Genomic DNA, 24061 nt, shown 5'->3' with positions numbered 1-24061 from the left:
TATGTGAGCTTTCGACTTTCTTAACAGGCCATTCCATTTTTTTTGTGGCATACATTATACAGTGCATTCGAAAAGTATTCAGACCCTTTCACTTTTTCCACATTTTGTTTTTACGTTACAGCCTTTATTCTAAAATATGACAAAGCGAAAACAGGTTGTTTTGACATTTTTGCAAACTTATTACAAATACAAAAAAACTGATACTTTCATTACGTAAGTATTCAGACCCTTTTCTATGAGACTCGAAATTGAGCTCAGGTGCATCCAGTTTCCATTGATCATCCTTGATGTTTCTACAACTTGTTTGGAGTCCACCTGTGGTAAATTAAATTGATTGGACATGATTTGGAAAGTCACACACCTGTCTATATAAGGTCCCACAGTTGACTGCATGTCAGAGCATATATCAAGCCATGAGGTCGAAGGAATTGTCCATGGAGCTCCAAGACAGGATTGTGTTGAGGCACGGATCTGGTGAAGGGTACCAAAACATTTCTGCAGCATTGAAGGTCCCCAAGAACACTGTGACCTCCATCATTATTAAATGGAAAAAGTTTGGAACCACTAAGACTCTTCCTAGAGCTTGCTACCCAGCCAAACTGGTAAATCTGTCGTTCTGCCCCTGAACAAGGCAGTTAACCAACTGTTCCTATTTACAGGTGTGCCTGTAAATATGTTATACCTAAGAAGACTCAAAGCTGTAATCGCTGCAAAAGGTGCTTCAACAGTATTGAGGGAACGGTCTGAATACTTAGATAAATGTTACATTTAATTTTTTTATTTACAGATTAAAAAAATGTTTTTGCTTTGTCATTATGGGGTGCACAAGAACACAAAGGCAACCTGCCTAAATGACTACAGACCCGTAAGCACTCACGTCCGTAGCCATGAAGTGCTTTGAAAGGTTGGTAATGGCTCACATCAACACCATTATCCCAGAAACCCTAGACCCACTCCAATTTGCATACCGCCCAAACAGATCCACAGATGATGCAATCTCTATTGCACTCCACATTGCCCGTTCCCACCTGGACAAAAGGAACACTTATGTGAGAATGCTATTCATTGACTGCAGCTCAGCATTCAACACCATAGTACCCTCAAAGCTCATCACTAAGCTAAGGAATCTGGGACTAAACACCTCCCTCTGCAACTGGATCCTGGACTTCCTGACGGGCCGTCCCCAGGTGGTGAGGTAAGGTAACAACACATCTGCCACGCTGGTCCTCAACACTGGAGCTCCCCAGGGGTGCGTGCTCAGTCCCCTCCTGTACTCCCTGTTCACCCACAACTGCATGGCCAGGCACGACTCCAATACCATCATTAAGTTACCAGACGACACAACAGCGGTAGGCCTGATCACCAACAACGACGAGACAGCCTATAGGGAGGAAGTGGGCACGATCAAGCCTATTCCCCCTCAGGAAACTAAAAAGATTTGGCATGGGTCCAGAGATCCTCGAAAGGTTCTACAGCTGCAACATTGGTTGCGTCATTGCAATTGCTCGTCATCTGACCGCATGGCACTACAGAGGGTAGTGCGTATGGCCCAGTACATCACTGGGGCTAAGCTGCCTGCCATCCAGGACCTCTACACCAGGCGGTGTCAGAGGAAGGCCCTAAAAATTGTCAAAGACCCCAGTCATCCCAGTCATAGACTGTTCTCTCTACTACCGCATGGCAAGCGGTACTGGAGTGCCAAGTCTAGGGCAAAAAGGCTTCTCAACAGTTTTTACCCCCAAGCCATAAGACTCCTGAACAGGTAATCAAATGGCTACCCGGAGTATTTGCATTGTGTGCCCCCCCAGCCCCTCTTTTTACGCTGCTGCTACTCTCTGTTTATCATATATGCATAGTCACTTTAACTATACATTCAAGTACATACTACCTCAATTGGGCCGACCAACCAGTGCCCTCGCACATTGGCTAATCGGGTTATCTCCATTGTGTCCCACCCGCCAACCCCTCTTTTACGCTTCTGCTACTCTCTGTTCATCATATATGTACATACTACCTCAATCAGCCTGACTAACCGGTGTCTGTATGTAGCCTTGCTACTTTTATAGCCTTGCTACTGTATATAGCTTGTCTTTTTACTGCTTTTATTTCTTTACCTACCTATTGTTCACCTAATACCTTTTTTGCACTTGGTTAGAGCCTGTAAGTAAGCATTTCACTGTAAGGTCTATTCTTGTTGTATTCGGCGCACGTGACAAATTATCTTTGATTTGTTGTGTGGAGATTGATAAAAAATAGATAACATTTAATACATTTTAGAATAAGGCTGTAACGTAACAAAATGTGGAAAAAGTCAAGGGGTCTGTAGCTCAGTTAGTATTATGTATTTTAGACAGTCTTTTTTGCTCATCTTTATCAAGGGACCCAATCATTTTGGACCGCACTGTGTGTGTGTGTGATAGCCTATCCATGTACAGGCTCTCCTCTAGAATAAATGTATTTTAAATTAGGTGAACTTGCTGTGCAATCTTTGTGATCAAATAGTTGCACAGTATATTAAATCATTCTACAGACCCATTCTCTATTGCTGTTTGGAGTGCATAGATAAAGTGATTGTACACTACATGACCAAAGGTATTTTTGGACACCTGCTCGTCAGGTGTCCAAAAACACCTGCAGGGTGTAAAAACACCTGCAGGGACTTGCATCCATTCGGCCACAACAGCATTAGTGAGGTCAGGCACTGATGTTAGTCAATTAGGCCTGGCTCGCAGTCGGCGTTCCAATTCATCCCAAAGGTGTTCGATGGGGTTGAGGTCAGGGCTCTGTGCAGGCCAGTCAAGTTCTTCCACACCGGTCTCAACAAACCATTTCTGTTATGGGCCTCGCTTTGTGCACGGGTGCATTGTCATGCTGAAACAGGGCCTTCCCCAAACGGTTTCTACAAAGTTGTAAGCACAGAATCGTCAAGAATGTTACTGTATGCTGTAGCATTAACATTTCCATTCACTGGAACTAAGGGGTCTAGCCCGAACTATGAAAAACAGCCCCAGATCATGATTCCTCCACTTCACGGCTGAGCCGTTGTTGTTCCGAGACGTTTCCACAATAACAGCACTTACAGTTGCAGCTCCAGCAGGGCAGAAATTTGACGAACTGACTTGTTGGAAAGGTGGCATCCTATAACGGTGCCACGTTGAAAGTCACTGAGGTCTGCAGTAAGGCCATTCTACTGCCAATGTTTGTCTATGGAGATTGCATGGCTGTGTGCTTGATTTTTATACACCTGTCAGCAACGTGTGTGGCTGAAATAGGCAAATCCACTCATTTGAAGGGGTGTCCACATACTGTTGTATATAATTTTTCACCCTATTTCCACAGTTTCTGCGGGTGCAGGAGAGGATGAGTGTTCAGGAGGAGCTGGACAAACTGCTCTTCCTCATCTCAGATCAGTCCCTGTCTCTACTGCCAGAGTACCACCAGAGAATCAAGGTATGTCTGACTTCCATCGTCTTAATGTGATCCAATATTCAATTCAAAACTATTCATACAGTAGCGTTTTTCCTAGGTTCCTGCCTTCTATGGAGTTTTTCCTAGCCACTGTGCTTCTGCCTCTGCATTGCTTGCTGTTTGGGGTTTTAGGCTGGGTATCTGTAAAGCACTTTTTGACAACTGCTGATGTAAAAAGGCTTTATAAAATACATTTGATTTGATTTAAAGGTGTAATATGCAGAAATCAATCAGCCATTTCCTAGTTGGTAAAAATCCAAATAGTTTCCCTTATTTCAGTTTGTGACAAAACAAGCAGTCATTGTGTAGAGAATCATTGTACCATCTAAACCGCTGTGAAATATATTTTCCAGAACCAAAATTATTGTATTTTCAGCTGTTTGAAGCTGGTGTACTGAACCAAAAGTAAAATATTAATTTTAAGAATGAGAGGCATAGAAATAGCACACACAGAACATATCTACTTTGCTTTCAAAGAGAATTACAGATCTCTAACTCACATTTCTGTGCGCATTTGGTTGTCGCCCCAAAAAGTGACATATTGTAGCTTTAACTAGTTCATACACATTAACATTTTCCATTGGTTGCACTGGTGCTCCCAACTTTAAAAAGTTAGGAGCAAAGCATAAAATTTAGAAGCAGCAGAAAATGTTATTTTTTTAATAGATTGAGATATAGCATATATACATTGTAGCAACTTCTGAAGCTCATGTTGTTCCCTAGGAATTAATATTTAACCCTGTAAATACATTTGTTTATTATAAAACGCTTAAATGTTGACAGAAATACCTGTCATTGAAATTAAGTCATTTGTGGAATATTACTATTTTCCTATTGAAATTGTACACATTGTCAAGTTTGTGATTATAACATGCAAGAGATCAGTCATTCATTCATTACTATGATCGTTGATCTCCTGAAGAAGCTATCCCTTTTCCTCTCTGTCTATGCCCCCAGATGTTTGGATATACTGATAAAGTTACCAGGTTGTTACCTAGATAGCTAATGAGGTAACAAGCATGACTGAACAAGGTGTAAAACAAATGGTTAACGGCTCGTGAAATGTTTTGGAAGTGCCCGCAACATGGTTTATGAATGTAAAATGCGGGCTCCCAATCCTCGACTGTAAGAAAGAAACTGTTAAGTAGTGCTTAAAATGTACCCAAAAACATGAATAATTGATCATCTCTGATGTAAAGCCTACAAGTTGCCTGCCATTATGTCAGATCGTGACGTTGAGCTCGAATACATTTTTAACTGACCAAATTAAGAAATGTTTTTAACGCACTGCAAAAATGTGTGTGGACCAGAAAGAGGCTCTCTTGTCACTGTATTTTGTTCATGCAATGAGGAATTACCATCGTCAGAGAAGTTATATCTGCAGATCATTTTTGTCTGGAGCTCAAAAATCTGTAGTAACAGTATGCAATTCAGGGAGCCAAATCAACGACTTTTTCAAAGATCCAATTCTGTTCCCGACATTCATCAAAAATATCTATTTAAAAACAGCCTTTCCTTCGCAAACGATCCATCACTATGTAACACTAGTGTAATAAAGGCATTATCCCCCATCCCCAGGTGCTCCAGTCCCTGCAGTACGTGGACAATAGTGGTGCTGTGCAGCTGAAGGGCAGGGTGGCCTGCCAGATCAGTAGCCATGAGCTGCTCCTCACAGAGCTACTGTTTGAGAACGCCCTGAGTCCCCTGGCCCCTGAGGAGAGCGCCGCCCTGCTGTCCTGTCTGGTCTTTCAACAGAAGACCCAGGTGGAGCCCCACATCACCAACACACTGCAGGAGGTATGGGGGAACTGGGGGGGGGGGGGTTGAGTTTTTGGGAGAGGGGTAAGGATGAGAGTGTGTGATGCATTTCCTTGGTTCCTTGGGTCCTTTTTTTCCCCTCCTTATCAAAACCCATTGAATGAGAAGATCATAGGTCCCTCCCCTCTGACCTCATCCAATGTGTTTTAAGAAGGATCCGAGGAGAGAGGACACAAGGAATTTAATGAAATGCAATTGAGATTCTCCCTGTGTGTGTGTTGGGGTGGTAGAATGTGCTTGGTTGTCTACTGGGGTAGGGTTGAGGTTACACTTTTTTGTGTTCTTGTGTCTGTGTTATAGTTGTGAAGGTTGTGCAACAATTTTTTTCTCACCCATCTACACTCAGTACCCCATAATGACAAAGTGAAAACATGTTTTTAGAAATGTTTGCAAATTCATTGAAAATGAAATTCAGAGATATCTCATATACATAAATATTCACACCCCTTAGTGAATGCTTTGCAGAAGCACATTTGGCAGTGATTATAGCTGTGGGTTTTGCGTCAAATGCAAAATGAATCATACTGGCTGTATTTCTATATCTTAAAGTTGAGCTTAGCCATCCCGGATCCGGGATCGTGAATACAGACTCAAGCTCATTACCATAACGCAACGTTAACTATTCATGAAAATCGCAAATGAAATGAAATAAATATGCTAGCTCTCAAGCTTAGCCTTTTGTTAACAACACTGTCATCTCAGATTTTCAAAATATGCTTCTCAACCATAGGAAAACAATCATTTGTGTAACAGTAGCTAGCTAGCGTAGCATTTAGCATTAGCATTCAGCAGGCAACATTTTCACAAAAACCAGAAAAGCATTCAAATAAAATAATTTACCTTTGAAGAACTTCAGATGTTTTCAATGAGGAGAGACTGTTAGATAGCAAATGTTCAGTTTTTCCTGAAAGATTATTTGTTTAGGAGAAATCGCTCCGTTTGGTGCGTCACGTTTGGCTACCAAAAAAAAAACGAAAATCCAGTCATCAAAACGCCAAAATATTTTCCAAATTAACTCCATAATATCGACTGAAACATGGCAAACGTTGTTTAGAACCAATCCTCAAGGTGTTTTTCACATATCTCTTCGATGATACAGTGCCTTGCGAAAGTATTCGGCCCCCTTGAACTTTGCGACCTTTTGCCACATTTCAGGCTTCAAACATAAAGATATAAAACTCTATTTTTTTGTGAAGAATCAACAACAAGTGGGACACAATCATGAAGTGGAACGACATTTATTGGATATTTCAAACTTTTTTAACAAATCAAAAACTGAAAAATTGGGCGTGCAAAATTATTCAGCCCCCTTAAGTTAATACTTTGTAGCGCCACCTTTTGCTGCGATTACAGCTGTAAGTCGCTTGGGGTATGTCTCTATCAGTTTTGCACATCGAGAGACTGAAATCTTTTCCCATTCCTCCTTGCAAAACAGCTCGAGCTCAGTGAGGTTGGATGGAGAGCATTTGTGAACAGCAGTTTTCAGTTCTTTCCACAGATTCTCGATTGGATTCAGGTCTGGACTTTGACTTGGCCATTCTAACACCTGGATATGTTTATTTTTGAACCATTCCATTGTAGATTTTGCTTTATGTTTTGGATCATTGTCTTGTTGGAAGACAAATCTCCGTCCCAGTCTCAGGTCTTTTTCAGACTCCATCAGGTTTTCTTCCAGAATGGTCCTGTATTTGGCTCCATCCATCTTCCCATCAATTTTAACCATCTTCCCTGTCCCTGCTGAAGAAAAGCAGGCCCAAACCATGATGCTGCCACCACCATGTTTGACAGTGGGGATGGTGTGTTTAGCTGTGTTGCTTTTACGCCAAACATAACGTTTTGCATTGTTGCCAAAAAGTTCAATTTTGGTTTCATCTGACCAGAGCACCTTCTTCCACATGTTTGGTGTGTCTCCCAGGTGGCTTGTGACAAACTTTAACCGACACCTTTTATGGATATCTTTAAGAAATGACTTTCTTGCCACTCTTCCATAAAGGCCAGATTTGTGCAATATACGACTGATTGTTGTCCTATGGACAGAGTCTCCCACCTCAGCAGTAGATCTCTGCAGTTCATCCAGAGTGATCATGGGCCTCTTGGCTGCATCTCTGATCAGTCTTCTCCTTGTATGAGCTGAAAGTTTAGAGGGACGGCCAGGTCTTGGTAGATTTGCAGTGGTCTGATACTCCTTCCATTTCAATATTATCGCTTGCACAGCGCTCCTTGGGATGTTTAAAGCTTGGGAAAACTTTTTGTATCCAAATCCGGCTTTAAACTTCTTCACAACAGTATCTCGGACCTGCCTGGTGTGTTCCTTGTTCTTCATGATGCTCTCTGCGCTTTTGACGGACCTCTGAGACTATCACAGTGCAGGTGCATTTATACAGAGACTTGATTACACACAGGTGGATTGTATTTATCATCATTAGTCATTTAGGTCAACATTGGATCATTCAGAGATCCTCACTGAACTTCTGGAGAGAGTTTGCAGCACTGAAAGTAAAGGGGCTGAATAATTTTGCACGCCCAATTTTTCAGTTTTTGATTTGTTAAAAAAGTTTGAAATATCCAATAAATGCCGTTCCACTTCATGATTGTGTCCCACTTGTTGTTTATTCTTCACAAAAAAATACAGTTTTATATCTTTATGTTTGAAGCCTGAAATGTGGCAAAAGGTCGCCAAGTTCAAGGGGGCCGAATACTTTCGCAAGGCACTGTATATCGTTCGTGGAAGTGTGCTTTCTGTCCTGAATCCCAGGAGAAAATGACCGCAACTGAAGATTACGCACCAATTTAGACAAAGGACACCGGGCGGACCCCTGGAAAATGTAGTCTCTTATGGCCAATCTTCCAATGATATGCCTACAAATACGTCACAATGCTGCAGACATCTTGAAGAAACGACAGAAAGCGCAGGCTCGTTCCTGGTGCATTCACAGCCATATAAGGAGACATTGGAAAACAGAGCTTCAGAAATTCTGCTCATTTCCTGTTTGAAGTTTCATCTTGGTTTCGCCTGTAGCATGAGTTCTGTGGCACTCACAGATAATATCTTTGCAGTTTTGGAAACGTTAGACTGTTTTCTTTCCAAAGCTGTCAATTATATGCATAGTCGAGCATCTTTTCGTGACAAAATATTGCGCTTAAAACGGGCACGTTTTTTTTATCCAATAATGAAATAGCGCCCCCATAGACTCAACAGGTTAACTTGATGGCTGACATGCAAACAAATGTGGGACTTTATCAACAATGGATTAATGAAACAAATACTAACAAATAGTTTTTGGTTTGTCTTTTCCTTTAACTTCTTGGTGGCAGGGGGCAGTATTTTCACGTCCGGATGAAATGCATGCCCAAATTCAACTGCCTGCTACTCATCCCCAGAAGATAAGATATGCATATTAGTATATTTGGATAGAAAACACTCTGACGTTTCTGTTTGAATCATGTCTGTGAGTATAACATAACTTATGTAGCAGACGAAACCCAGAGGACAAACCATTCAGATTATTTTTTTTGAGGTCACTCTCTTTTCAATGGGTTTTCATTGGGAATCCAGATTTCTAAGGGACCTTCTTGCAGTTTCTATCGTTTCCACTGGATGTCAACAGTCTTTAGAAATTGGTTGAGGTTATTCCTTTGTGTAATGAAGAAGTACGGCCATCTTGAACGAGGGTAACTTGAAGTGTACTGTTAGATATGTGTGACCAGAAAGCATGCTTCAGTTTGTTTTCTTCCTGTATTGAACACAGATCATCCTGTCTTAAATTGTATCAATTATTTACATAAAAAAGTACCTATAGTTCTATTACAAAAGTAGTTTGAAATGTTTTGGCAAAGTTTACAGCTAACTTTTGAGATATTTTGTAGTCACGTTGCTCAAGTTGGAACCAGTGTTTTTCTGGATCAAACACGCCAAATAAATGGATATTTTGGATATATATCGACGGAATTAATCGAACAAAAGGACCATTTGTGATGTTTATCGGACATATTGGAGTGCCAAAAAAAGAAGCTCATCAAAGGTAAGGCATGAGTTATATTTTTATTTCTGCGTTTTGAGGCGCGTTGAAATATACTTTCTCTCTTTTGTTTACGGAGCTGCTATCCTCAGATAATAGCATTGTTTGCTTTCGCCGAAATGCCTTTTTGAAATCTGACATGTTGGCTGGATTCACAACACGCGTAGCTTTAATTTGGTATCTTACATGTGTGATTTAATGAAATTTTGATTTATTTATTTATTTGAATTTGGCGCTCTGCATTTTCCCTGGCTTTTAAACCTCTTATGGACCCCTTCACTCGCCAATCCCTTTAGCGGGATTGATTTGACAACATCCAGTGAAATGGCAGCGGGCCAAATTCAAACTACAGGAATATCAATATTCAACATTCACGAAAATATGTGTAAAACATCAAAATAATGCTTAACTTCTTGTTAATCCAGCCACTGTGTCAGATTTCAAAAAGGCTTTACGGCGAAAGCAGACCATCTGACGACAGCGCCCCGCATACAAACACATGAAAATCATATTTCAACCAAGCAGGTGCACCACAAAAGTCAGAAATAGCGATATAATTAATACCTTACCTTTGAAGATCTTCTTCTGTTGGCACTCCAAAATGTCCCAGAAACATCGCAAATGGTCCTTTTGTTCAACAATGAATCTTCTTGATTCAGAAATACACCGGTTTCAACTCGCCCAACATGCCTACAAAGTATCTAATAAGTTACCTGTAAACTTGGTCCAAACATTTCAAACAACGTTCCTAATCTAACCTAAGGTACCCTAAATCATAAATAATCAATACAATTTAAGACGGAATAAACTGTTTCTAATACCGGATAAAAACAACGTGAAGCGCATTCCAGTTCACGCGCACCAAAACAGTAGAGTCCACCTGGAGTGGCACAATGAATAGCCCTACTTCTTCATTTCTCAAAAGAAAAACATCAACCAATTTCTAAAGACTGTTGACATCTAGTGGAAGCCATAGGAACTGCAACCAGGTTCCTCATAAAAAGGGCTTCCCATACAAAACTATTGGAAAACACAATGACCCCCAAAAAAATATTCCCTGGATGGATTGCGCTCAGGGTTTCGCCTGCCAAATCAGTTCTGTTACACTCACAGACATTATTCTAACAGTTTTAGAAACTTCAGTGTTTTCTATCCAAATCTACTAATTATATGCATATCCTAGCTTCTGGGCCTGAGTAGCTGGCAGTTTACTTTGGGCACGCTTTTCATCCGGACGTGAAAATACTGCCCCCTAGCCCAAAGAGGTTCCTTTAAGTAATACTGCAGAAAATGTTGCAAAGAAATACAAAAATTTGTCCTGAATACGAAGCGTTATTGTTTGGGGCATATTTTCAAACAGGATGCATGTTTTGGAATATTTTTATTCTGTACACGCTTCCTTTTCACTCTGTCATTTAGGTTAGTACTGTGGAGTAACTACAATGTTGTTGATCCATCCTCTGTTTTCTCATATCACCATTAAACTCTGTAACTGTTTTAAAATCACCATTGGCCTCATGGTGAAATCCCTGAGCAGTATCCTTCCTCCAGCAACTGAGTTTGAAAGGACGCCTGTATCTTTGTTGTGACTGGGTGTATTGATACACCATCCAAAGTGTAATTAATAACTTCACCATGCTCAAAGGGATATTCAGTGTGCTGTTTACACATCTGTCAATCGGTGACCTTCTTTGCGTGGCAATGATAAACCTCCCTGGTCTTTGTGGTTTAATCTGTGTTTGAAAATCACTGCTCGATTGAGGGACCTTACATATAATTGTAAGTGTGGGGTTACAGAGATGGGGTTGTCATAAAGAAATCATGTTAAATGCTATTATTGAACATGGAATGAGTTCATGTAACTTATTATGTGATTTGTTAAGCACATTTTTACTCCTGAACTTATTTAGGCTTGCCATAACAAGTGGTTGAATACTCATTGACTCAGCTTTCAATTTTGTATTCAATTGTAAATCATTCTACAAACAAAATTCCACCTTGACATTATGGAGTATTGTGTGAAGATCACACAACATCTCATTTAAATATATGTTTAATTCAGGCTGGTACACAACAAAATGTGGAGAACGTAAAGGGGTGTGAATACTTTCAGAAAGCACTGTAACTATACATTTCAATGTGTTATCTGTAATGTACATGGATGGAGGATGGACATGTTGGCTTCTAGTGATACACACACTGGTTTGAGCTCAGGCTAGACGCACACAGCTGTCTTACCCCGCAACAAGGGCGCCACACCCGATACACACTCCCCTGAAGCCCTGAAACATGGAAGTGCTCTAAAGAGGGCTGAATTAGTGATGGGCGAGGTGAGAGCCATGTCTGGAGTGGTTTAGAAAGGTACCATCCAAGGGGCGAGCAGCAAGGAACAGTGATCTCTGACAGGGAACACAATCACCCAACACAGGTAACAGGGGATCCGAGTGGGATTTCAGATGACGTGCAGCTTAACACTTAACAGAGGGGAGGTTGAGTTTGTAGTGGAGTGGGCAAAGTAAGGCGGATGTGATTGGAAAGTGTCACGTGTTTAAGTGCTCCTTGTATGACTAATCTGTGTCTATCTGCCTTTGTCTCTATCATTCCGCTCTCTCTCTCTCGCTCTCAATCTCCACTCTTCTCTGTCCTTCTCCTTGTATTAACCCATTTTTGACTGTGCCCCATTACTACCTCCCTTATTACTACCTCATATCTCTCTCCTCTCTCTTTCTTTGCCCTTCTCCTTACATTACCCCACTCGGTGTGCCCCGTCTATTACTTTCTTCTTTTGCCACCTCTCTCCCTCGGCTCTCTCCTTTCCTCTCTCCTATAGGGTATTGAGAGAGTGCTGGCAGTGGCCCAGCGTATTGGGGAACTGCAGAGGGACTGTGGGATAACCCAGACAGCTGAAGAATTTGTGGGCCAATTCAAGTTTGGCCTGACCGAAGTGGTATACTGCTGGGCCAGAGGCATGGTGAGTGGCGTAAGCGAACTGTAATTTTAGACTCTTCTTGATTGACCTCATTTCAATCAAGACACTCGTGGACAGTTTCCTGGACACAGAATAAGCCTAGTCCTGGACCGAAAAGCATGTCCATTTTAAAGTGCTTTGTACTCCAGAACTAGGCTTAATCCCGTGTCTTGGAACCTGGCCCCTCAAAGCTCCAAAAACCTGCCCCCTAAAAGATCTTCATCAGGAGTTAGGAGTTAGGTTTCTATCCATTTGGTGGGGTGGGGGATAAAAAGATTCTCTGAAGATGGTAATTCCTCAGTGCAGAAACAATATATTGAGGAGAGAGCCTCATTCTGGTCCACACAGTTTTTTTTGCGGTGCATTAAATTGACAATGGTAGGCAACGTTTTAGGCTTTACATTAGAGATTAACCATTTTTTATGGTTTTAGGTACATTTCTAAGCATTACTGAATGAAGAGCCATTTGGGAGCCAAATGAACAGCTCTTTTAGGTGAATGGAGCCAAGTGATCCGGGTCACAGAAAAGACTAAATGCCCATCACTGTGCAACAGAGCTCAAAGGGGACACTGGTGTCTTAAAAGGGCAATGACATACACAACATGACCAAAAGTATATGGACAACAGCTCGTCAAACATCTCATTCCAAATTCATGGGCATTAATATGGAGTTGGTCCCCCCTTTGCTGCTATAACAGCCTTCACTGTTCTGGGAAGGCTTTCTACTAGATGTTGGAACATTGCTGCGGGGTCATGCTTCCATTCAGCCACAAGCGATGAGGTCGGGTGGTGAGGTCGGGTGCTGATGTTGGGTGATTCGGCGTGTTCTATGGGTTTGAGGTCAGGGCTCTTGACAAACCATTTCTGTATGAACCTTGCTTTGTGCATGGGGGCATTATCATGCTGGAACCAGCGAGGGCCTTCCCCAAACTGTTGCCACAAAGTTAAAGCACAGTATCGTCTCGAATGTCATTGTATGCTGTAGCGTTATGATTTCCCTTCACTGGAACTAAGGGGCCTAGCCCGAACCATGAAAAACATCCCCAAACCATTATTCCTCCATTATCCCGCACTTTGCATTGGTGCAGGTAGCGTTCTCCTGGCCATCCTGCCAGATGGTGAAGCGTGATTAAATCACTTCAGAGAACGAGCTTCCACTGCTGCAGAGTCCAATGGCGGCGAGCTTTACACTACTCTTGACTTCTGTGCGGCTGCTCAGCCATGGAAACCCATTTCATGAATCTCCCGACAAGCAGTTCTAGTGCTGACGTTGCTTCCAGAGGCCGTTTGGAACTCGGTAGTGAGTGTTGCAACCGAGGACAGGCAATTTTTGAGCTTGTATGGCCTACCACTTGCTCTTAGACGTTTCCACTTCACAATAACAGCACTTACAGTTCACCGTGGCAGCTCCAGCAGGGCAGAAATTTGACGGTGCCACGTTGAAAGTCACTGAGCTCTTCAGTAAGGCCATTCTATTGCCAGTGTTTGTCTATGGAGACTGCATGGCTGTGTGCTCAATTTTATACACCTGTCAGCAACGTGTGTGGCTGAAATAGCCGAATCCACAAATTTGAAGGGGTGTCCACATACTCTTGTATATGTAGTGTACTTTGTAATAAACAAAATAATTATTGTTATTATTTATATTTATACTAAGTTAATAATGATAACAATCAGGATGTTGTGTCCAATGGGGTAAATGCAGATGGATAAACCCCATGTTTCAGCCTGTGTACATGTTATAGCCACTATGCTACAGGTGATAAAGCTTATTGCTAATAACACATCTGATAAGACTCCATGCATGGTCCAATATGCTAAAATAATTCTAACTGCGTTTTCACCAATATGTTTTGGGGCTTTTAAAAAGTCACCAGAACGGAGCTTCAGCCCTTAGACTGAAATTGGCCGAACTCAGTTTAATACATGTACAAAATTATCCCTAAAAGCATGATGGTCATGACTTTCTTTACCGACATAAAAAGATCCAACCTTGTCGAACGAACAAATGATCTCTCGGCATTTATGAAACTTCTTGTTTCCATCACAGCCGTCGTGATTTTTTTAATACGGTATGACTTTACTCACATAAAAATGGTGGATGGAAACTGTAATGAGGTGCGTTCTGGCGGCAGAGAAGTCAGGCGCAGGAGAGTGAAAACTGATTTACAACGGTGTCGTTTAATAAACAAAAAAACACCGTCAACAGAACAATACATGAAATGGGTCAAACAAAACCCGGTTATCACCAGCATACCGTGCACAAGCACGACAAGAAACCATTACGGACAAGGACATGGGGGGGGGGGGGGAACAGAGGGTTAAATACACAACATGTAATTGATGGAATTGGAACCAGGTGTGATGGAAGACAAGACAAAACCAATGGAAAATGAAAAGTGGATCGGCGATGGCTAGAAGGTCGGTGACGTAGACCGCCGAACGCCACCCGAACAAGGAGAGGGACCAACTTCGGAGGAAGTCGTGACAGAAATGTGATTACTGATGATGGTCTTTTCAACACAGAAGTTTATACCAAATTATTGCCTGATGATCTTCTGAACTTCCTAATACCTTTCTGATTTCAGTTTCGTCAAACCATATTTCCTTCAGATTGAAATACTGTCAAAACTACTGGCAGATTGATTTGAAATAGACTGTCATAGCCCCTTTCAAAAAAAGTTAACATTTGCTTTGATTACATCACTTTTTTTACTTGATGGGGTTGATATTTTTTTTTATATATAAAAATGGGGTCATGGGCCAAAAATGTTTGGGAACCCTTGCTGTACTTTATCATAAGTTTAAACTAACTGGTATCCCTACTTCCTGGCCTATTTATTTAAAAAGAGATGCAGACTGTCAGGGTGGCAGGTAGCCTAGTGGTTAGAGCGTTGGGACAGAAACCGAAAGGTTGCTAGAGCTGACAAGGTAAAAAAAGCTGTCGTTCTGTCCCTGGATAAGACAGTTAACCCACTGTTTCTAGGTGTTTCTAGGCCGTCATTGTAAATAAGAATTTGTTCTTAACTGACTTGCCTAGTAAAATAAAGGTAACAAATACAGGGGAGACCAAGAAGGCAGCAGTCCTGTCCTGTACTCAACTGTGTCTAAATTAACTGGTATACTTTCCTATTTCCTACTCCAGCCATTTGCAGAGATTGCACAGTTAACAGACGTCCAGGAGGGCACGGTGGTGCGCTGCATCCAGAGACTAGACGAGGTGCTGAAGGAGGTGCGCCAGGCAGCCCGCATCGTGGGAGACTCGGTCCTGGGCAGCAAGATGGAGAAGGCCTCCCTGGCCATTCGCAGAGACATCGTGTTCACTGCTTCGCTCTACACACACTGAGATTTGAAGGGAGAGAATGGGGGGAAGAGGGAGAGCGAGAGAGGGTGTAGATAGTGTTTGTATTGTAGGTGAAAGAGTGTGGAGAGGAGGAGATAGAGAGGATGTAGGTACGGTATTATAGGTGAGAGAGTGCCAAGGTGCCTGAGCCAAGTCCCAAGCTCGATCAATGTGTGTGAGCATGGTGGGAGAATGGGTGAGTGTATGAGGGAGGAGTGTGTGTTTGTGTGCGATTGTATGGACATACAATTGTTTACCTGAGTCCTAATTAAATTCCTGGACATGGAAAGGGAATGCTCTTAAACAAATCAGACCAAAGTAGTAATGATAATGAAATTATTTGTAATTTATTGTACAGTAATAAAATCCACTGTGGACTAACATTTTAGAGTACTTTGTTTTTAGCAATTGTCTCCCAAGGGCTCATGTGATTGTCTGAGTAAGTGGCTGTATGCATGAGTCTGACATTGGTTTAAACATTATGACACTGTTAACTATTGCTCTTGCTGCATACTGTAGGAACAACAATCTGTACATATCCTATTCTGTGAAACATAATGTCATTTACAGTCAACTATCTAACCCTAAATCAAAATCATGATCCGTTCTAGACTCATGCTCATGTTATGACAGCAAGCCACGGGTATAAAGAGTTGTCAGCATAGCATAAAAAGTATTCAAATCCAATATCCGGTCATCTCTTTAAAGGGTTGGTTTCGGGTTTTCCAGCTCAGTGACATATGTATTTCCCAGTCTCGGCTGTCTCTTTAAGACAACGATAGCTTTGTGTCTGATTAATTCAATGTAACGAGAGATGCATTGGAGAAACCTATTTTCCGCTGTTACTGTGGATGTACCAGCTACAGAGAGTGTGAAAAAACTGGACATGTATTTCCTATTGGTCATGATCATCGGATAATCCAATTGGCGGTTATCATGTACTAAAGTTATAACGTGATACCGTTATTATAGGCAACGGATGTGGGGATACAAAAAATATGGATTTAAATTAGCTGGAAATTGAGTCTCCATAATTTCATCATTTTTCTGTAAGGGGATTTACCAAAAGTCGTTTTGGAGGAATAATAATATTTACATTAAATTGTTTGGAGGGGAGTTTTATTCTGACTGCACGAAATGTCTGAAAAACACGGTAAGCTTTTTTTCTCTTGTTCTGTTGCGTCTTTTATGTCAGCACTGTAATTGATAATTGAGCCAATTCTTCCCCTCCCCCGCTGTATATTCTCTGCTTTGGATTGTGATACATGTGTACATTTGGGATAATTGTTTGACTATAGGTTGTTTTGGTAGGTTTTTTTTGTGGTGCATAACTAACAATTGGCTACTTGGTGACGTATGATATCTCTGTTTCCATCTTCTCTGTTTTCACCTCCCCATATCAACATCTCCGACAAACTATTCCTTCTATTTATCTGCATGTCCTACATCTGTAGTCTGCTATGTTATTTTATTCCCAATAGGGTACGCTCTATTTAATTGCCTATGCATGCACATTTATTTAAATAACTACAATGAAATAAGGGTTTGCGTGCGTGTGTTTGTTTCCGTGAGTGTGGGCGGATTTGCGTGCGTTTGTACAGTGTATCAGGGCGAATGAACGTGAGCGTGTGATGTTAACATAAGAAATGCAGCACAATAATTTGCTTAATTTCTCTCTTTAACTCCCTTGGATTCACTGTATTCTAGGAGGTTATCAAGGTAAGCGCCATGCTACTGAGTGAGATGCCTCCCTAATTCTAAATGAAAGCCTATAGCACAGAAAACAGGTTTCGGTTGGGAAAGCCCTGTATAGAGGCCTGCCTGCATGTTCATGGCATGCACATCACACCAATGAATGAAGTTTATAGGCTATATAGCCGTATCACCTGATAGACACAAACAAACAGCTGAGGTTTTTCGGGAATAGCAGAACATTGTAATCCAATATGGATGATAAAACATGCCAGATATAATCGTATTGTTCATTATGGAGAGATGGCAACATATATAGGACTATTCCCCCTCTCAAAGGAATCAGCTCATCTTAATTATAGACACCCAAAGAAATCCTATACAAATTTGACTAGAGATCTACAACATAAGACATTTGGAATGATCAAAAAATATATGTTCATTGATGGCTTTCCATCACCATTAGACTACTGAGTAGTATGCTATCTGGTATATGCCTTAGTTGTGAATGGGCCATTAATTCAAACAGTCAATGAAAGTATACATTAGTGCATTCGTTCACTATCAGATCCATATGAACTCCTATCACTTATCCCCCATTCATCCACTATAACCCTTCCTTTCTTCACTGTTGTCCTCTCTCCTTTTTTATTTGACTATCTCTCCCATTGCATCCTATGAATCAGATTTCCCTGTTTCGCATTCAGTCCCTGATGTGCGCCATGTACCCTTGAAAGGTGTCCCTCCCGCTGTGTCAGTATCCCATCCCCCTTCTGTGTTTGAGTGGTCTTACTCTGGCTGTGGTGACAGTGTTAGTGGGTTATGTAATGGTGTGTATCCCCAAGCACATCTCTCTCTCTCTCTCTCTCTCTCTCTCTCTCTCTCTCTCTCTCTCTCTCTCTCTCTCTCTCTCTCTCTCTCATATCAACTGCTGAATAGGCTAGTCAGCATGCTGTTTATTGCTGTACTGTACAAAGTCAACCTGGCTACTGTGTGAACGTGGTTCTTTTTGTTTCTCTTTGTGTGTGAAATGTATTCAACATTTTCACACTCTACATACGTTTGTGTGGTTTACATACATACCCGTAGGTGACAAACCTATTATAGTGCTTGTATTGCGTAAGCGGTGACCAAAATGTCGGAGGGATGGCTAGTTAGATAACATTTCTGCCGACTCACTCACTCACTCACTCACTCACTCACTCACTCACTCACTCACTCACTCACTCACATATTTATTTCTCTCTCTAATTTCTTTCCATCTCTTCCTCTCTCAGGTCTGGAGGACTCCAATCGGCAGGCCATGTCCCAACCCATGCAGCAAATGCAGCCCCCTCCATACCTCCCATCCCAGGACCCTAACATTGGCCAACAACACCCCAATATGCAGCACCCCAACATGCAGCACCCCAACATGCAGCACCCCAACATGCAGCACCCCAACATGCACCCCCCCAGCTGTGGCCCCCAGCCCAACTACCCCCCTCCACCCCCGCCCCCTGGCTCCGATGGCTACCAGGAGACCCAGTTCCACAATGGCTCCTACGGACACCCAGGGGCCCCACAGGGCTACACAGTCCAGACCCAGGGTCCAGGAGGGGGGGTCCCACATGCCCCTGTAGGGTATTTTCAACCAGGATACCCTCTCCAGCTGCAGCCCTGCACAGCCTATGTTCCTGTCTACCCCATGGCGTCGGTGAGTCAGTGTATTCATCTACGATAGCAGTAATTATTCCAAAGCATTTTGTGTTTGCTGAAAAGAGAACGAAGCGTATGAGGGTGGTATGCTCATCTGATTCTTTAGAACACCGGTGCTGGTTGGGGAAAAATATACAAGAACGGATAGGCCCGCACAAGGTATAATACTGCTCCCCAGTGTTTTACTTCTGCACCATGATACATTCTGTGGGATAATAAGGGATAATCAACAAGAGGTTAATGCTCTAGAATGCCCTTCAAGCCAATCAGAAACAAGTATTCAATCATGCCATGGTATATGTTTGTGTATCATCATGATGCAGTAGTAAATCACTGGGGAGCAGGCGCAGCATTATAATGACCTGGTATTTCCTTTCTTAATCGAATAGAGAATGAGTCACCCACACAAGCCAATTTCCATTGGTTCTTAGGTTAAGGCTGTGGAAAGTAAACATTGGTTTGCTCCTCTTGAGGGGTACAGAGAAATCCCAAAATGCTTTTCCAAGGTCAGTGGCCATAAAGAGATCAAGCATCTCACAGTAGGAGTACTGTTCTTGGATCAGTTTTGCCTTGTAGATCACACTGAATAAGATTACATGGACAAGGGGGGACCTGATCCTAGATAAGCACTCCTACTCTGAGATGCTTGATACATCTCTCTCTCTCTCTCTCTCTCTCTCTCTCTCTCTCTCTTTCTCTTTCTCTTTCTCTTTCTCTCTTTCTCTCTCACACTCTCACACAGGGACAGCCCTACCAGGGGATGCCCCAGGGTCAGATGGGCATGCAGATGCCCCATGGCATCGCTCTGATGGAGCCCCGGCGCCCTCCTCACGACTACCTGCCCATCGCTGTGCTCACCACCGTCTGCTGCTTCTGGCCCACAGGAATCATAGCCATCATCAAGGCAGTACAGGTTGGTGTTAGGCTAGCACAGAATTGTCTGCACAGTATGTTTGTTAGCTCGCTAGTCATTTTTAGGGAAATTATTGATTGTTTTGTTGTTTCTCTGTTTATTACAGTATTATGTTTATTTTTTATATGATGGCTTTGTTGGTTAGCCTGACCATTATGCACAAGACTCTACAACAGTCTACATCATGTAATTGCAGCATTGTTTACACAGGCTAAAATTGATTTTTGCATTGGGCTTTCCTTCCGATTTGTTTGAGTTGAGCTAAGCTGACAGCCAGGCATAAATAGCCCTGCAAACTTGGGTCTTGAACCATTAGTATTATTATTATTTTGGTTGTTTAATTTAAGACCTGATAAACTGTGTTTTGTGGCTTTTTGTGTGAGTATGTACTATTGTCAACACCACTCTCTCCCTCTCTCAACTAAATTCAGTTTAAGGTTAATTATCGGCATGCAATACATTCTATAAATATGGCCAAGCACTCCAAAACCACAGTTTGTGAGTGGAAAAAAGCATTCTCTCTCTCCCTCCTTCCCCCCCTCAGGTGCGTACAGCAGTGGCCAGGGGGGACATGGTGACGGCAGAGATAGCGTCCCGCGAGGCGCGTAACTTCTCCTTCATCAGCCTGGCGGTGGGCATTGCCTCCATCGTCCTGTGTACCATCCTCACCGTGGTAGTCATCATCGCCTCCCAACACCATGACGATGACTGGGAACCCTAATACATAACACAGTGTGGCATCATGGGATGTGTAGTTTTGGGTGGAGATTGAAGAATAAGAGCACCGGAATTCACTCTCTGAAACTGGTATGTTATATTGGGGGGTGTATGTGTGTGTGTGTGTGTGTGTGTGTGTGTGTGTGTATATATATATATATATATATAACACACACACACACACACACATATATTGGGGTGTGTGTGTGTATATATATATATATATGCATCCTGTGTACTGTATACAGTACTGACCTGACCTAATGACTACTAACGGGTTGAGAACCAATCACACTTATATTCAATTGCCAAAACAAATAGATACACATTACTTGCCAGTATTACTTACCATTTACACTCGGATATAATAGCGCTCCATAGCACTTATGGGGGAAACAGAGTACATACACAGAGGCATTAAAGGGCAATTCCACCACATTTCAACCTCATTTTCATTATCTATAGCACAGTACCAGTGTCTACATATGTGAAAACGGCGCATGACATCATCAAATGAGATTCACAGTGACGTGGGGAGTAAGAAAATGCCCTCCATCTGGCTAGAAACTTGTTGCAGGTTTTGAAAATCAGAGTTTTTCTTACTTTTCCTCCTGCCTTATCACAGAGAATAATCTTTAGGACCTTCTTCTCTTTTTAACCACAGAGCATAGAAACGTGCAATTTTCACATATGTAGACACTGGTATGGTGCTGGAGATAATGAATATGAGGTTGAAAAGTGTCAGAATTGCCCTTTAACTATGAATTACAGATGAATTTATGGTCCCCTTGAACCTAGGTAGACCAAACCATGGATCACAATGTATCTTGATAAACTATTTAAGCCTTCACAAAACTGCCAAAAATATCACAAATCATGACTGACATTAGTGCCATATATAAATAGTATTGTGTAAGGAGGTTGTTTTGAATTACTTCTAATATAAATACTTTTATTGAATTGTGTTTAGTCATTTATAGTTTTTGATTTATGATTTTCATAAACACCCGCATCTGACGATAGTATTTAGAAAAAAATATTTATTAAATGGATCGTATAAATTATAGTATAAGACTGCCAAACAGACGTAGGTATGGAGGGATACAAATGATCAGTATTCATTTTACACACAATCAAATGGAAAGTAAATAAAGACATATTGTTGTCTTATTATGAGATTAATATATGAAAATTGTGGACAAAAAGATTGGGATTTTTCTCCTGAGATGAATGACATCTCTATTTTAAAGTTGTGCTGGCGGAGGGATACACCATAGGGTGTACTGTGACCGTGTCTTTCCCCCCGCCTTTTTTTTATGACATGGGACTATTTTAGCTACATTGACAAATTGTTTGTTGCATAAGATTGTTTAATACTTGTTCACTTTATTTCTGTATGTATTTAGGTATCTTATAATTGATTAGTTTATTTATAATATTTATTTTTCATAGATTATTAGCATGTCACCATTATGTTTGAGTTGAAATCAATAGTTTATTGTACCCCTATTGGCCTACAAAACCTTAACTAAACTCAGCAAAAAAAGAAATGTCCTCTCACTGTCAACAGCGTTTATTTTCAGCAAACTTAACATGTGTAAATATTTGTATGAACATAACAAGATTCAACAACTGAGACATAAACTGAACAAGTTCCACAGACATGTGACTAACAGAAATGGAATAATGTGTCCCTGAACAAAGGGGGGGGGGGGTTAAAATAAAAAGTAACAGTCAGTAGTATCTGGTGCGGCCACCAGCTGCATTAAGTACTGCAGTGTTGCCAGTTCTTGCTGTGAGATGTTACCCCACTCTTCCACCAAGGCACCCGCAAGTTCCTGGACATTTCTGGGAGGAATGGCCTTAGCCCTCACCCTCCGATCCAACAGGTCCCAGACATGCTCAATAGGATTGAGAGGCTCTTCGCTGGCCATTGCAGAACACTGACATTCCTGTCTTGCAGGAAATCACGCACAGAACGAGCAGTATGGCTGGTGGCATTGTCATGCTGGAGGGTCATGTCAGGATGAGCCTGCAGGAAGAGTACCACATGAGGGAGTAGGATGTCTTCCCTGTAACACACAGCATTGAGATTTCCTGCAATGACAACAAGCTCAGTCCGATGATGCTGTGACACATCACCCCAGACCATGACGAACCCTCCATCTCCAAATCGATCCCGCTCCAGAGTACAGGCCTCGGTGTCACGCTCATACCTTCTACGATAAATGCGAATCCGACCATCACCCCTGGTGAGAGAAAACCACAACTCGTCAGTGAAGAGCACTTTTTGTCAGTCCTGTCTGGTCCAGCGACGGTGGGTTTGTGCTCATAGGCAACGTTATTGCCGATGATGTCTGGTGAGGACCTGCCTTACAACAGGCCTACAAGCCCGCAGTCCAGCCTCTCTCAGCCTATTGCGGACAGTCTGAGCACTGATGGAGGGATTGTGCGTTCCTGGTGTAACTCGGGCAGTTGTTGTTGCCATCCTGTACCTTTCCTGGCAGGTGTGATGTTCGGATGTACCGATTGGGTGCAAGTGTTACACGGGGTCTGCCACTGTGAGGACGATCAGCTGTCCATCCTGTCTCCCTGTAGAGCTGTCTTAGGCTTCTCCCGGTACGGACATTGCAATTTATTGCCCTGGCCACATCTGCAGTCCTCATGCCTCCTTGCAGCATGCCTAAGGCACGTTCACGCAGATGAGCAGGGACGCTGGGCATCTTTCTTTTGGTGTTTTTCTTTAGTTTCCGAAATTTTCATAACTGTGACCTTAATTGTCTACCGTATGTAAGCTGTTAGTGTGTTAACGACCGTTCCACAGGTGCATGTTCATTTAATTGTTCATGGTTCATTGAACAAGCAGGGGAAACAGTGTTCAAACACTTTACAATGAAGATCTGTGAAGTTGTTTGGATTTTTACAAATGATCTTTGAAAGACAGGGTCCTGAAAAGGGGACGTTTCTTTTTTTGCTGAGTTTACATTACATTTGATGACGTTTGTGATGACTTGCACTTCCCAGCGTTGACATAGCACAGAAACTGACATAATTACTTTGTACACCTTGGCTAATGTCAGCAGGCTTAGAATTGTTTTTATACACTCCAATAGACAATTGTATAATTGTAGAAATAGACACATTTAGAACAACAGTTGCTTGTCTAATGGAAGTGGTTGGTCCATTTTCTAATTTCATATAGAATAAAGTATTGCAGTACTAAGAAAAAAGCTACACATTTGATGGAAAGTGCTTGGACGGACGCAAGATTAAAAAGGCTATGTAATTATATATAGGGCTAGTGTAGTGTAAATTTGAGAAATTGCAGCTTTTGCAAATACTGTTTTGTTAATATTAATGGTTATAATAGCCAATAAAATAGTATTATCTTAGTTAATAGTTTATCAGAGTAAAAGGTTGTAGA

The 24061-nt window shown here is 41.8% G+C and overlaps 2 protein-coding genes across 4 annotated transcripts in view; both read left to right on the top strand.

Annotated features, from left to right (window-relative positions):
* Nucleotides 1-16000, top strand: part of LOC110496103 (SKI2 homolog, superkiller viralicidic activity 2-like) — a 53425-nt gene extending 37425 nt beyond the window's left edge. For both annotated transcript variants that reach the window (XM_036952629.1, XM_036952631.1), the window contains exons 26-29: nucleotides 3340-3450; nucleotides 5047-5265; nucleotides 12136-12276; nucleotides 15420-16000. In XM_036952629.1, the coding sequence (XP_036808524.1) occupies nucleotides 3340-3450; nucleotides 5047-5265; nucleotides 12136-12276; nucleotides 15420-15620 (672 nt within the window). In that variant the 3' untranslated portion in view covers nucleotides 15621-16000. The remainder of the gene's footprint in view (nucleotides 1-3339; nucleotides 3451-5046; nucleotides 5266-12135; nucleotides 12277-15419) is intronic.
* Nucleotides 16001-16153: 153 nt separating this feature from the next.
* Nucleotides 16154-22288, top strand: LOC110496102 (proline-rich transmembrane protein 1). 2 transcript variants are annotated; one of them, XM_036952633.1, is made up of 5 exons: nucleotides 16154-16770; nucleotides 17325-17336; nucleotides 18587-19005; nucleotides 19750-19920; nucleotides 20465-22288. In XM_036952633.1, exons 1-5 carry the CDS (start codon nucleotides 16755-16757, stop codon nucleotides 20639-20641), a joined length of 795 nt encoding a protein of 264 aa, XP_036808528.1. In that variant the 5' UTR covers nucleotides 16154-16754; the 3' UTR covers nucleotides 20642-22288. The 2 variants fall into 2 exon arrangements, with proteins under 2 accessions (XP_036808528.1, XP_036808529.1); XM_036952634.1 differs by lacking the exon at nucleotides 17325-17336.
* The last annotated feature ends 1773 nt before the right edge of the window (nucleotides 22289-24061 follow it).

This window comes from Oncorhynchus mykiss, chromosome 18, assembly GCF_013265735.2.
Source record: "Oncorhynchus mykiss isolate Arlee chromosome 18, USDA_OmykA_1.1, whole genome shotgun sequence".
NCBI classification, from domain to species: domain Eukaryota; kingdom Metazoa; phylum Chordata; class Actinopteri; order Salmoniformes; family Salmonidae; genus Oncorhynchus; species Oncorhynchus mykiss.
The sequence above is the reverse complement of the archived record's forward strand: the minus strand, read 5'-3'. Positions and strand labels throughout refer to the sequence as shown.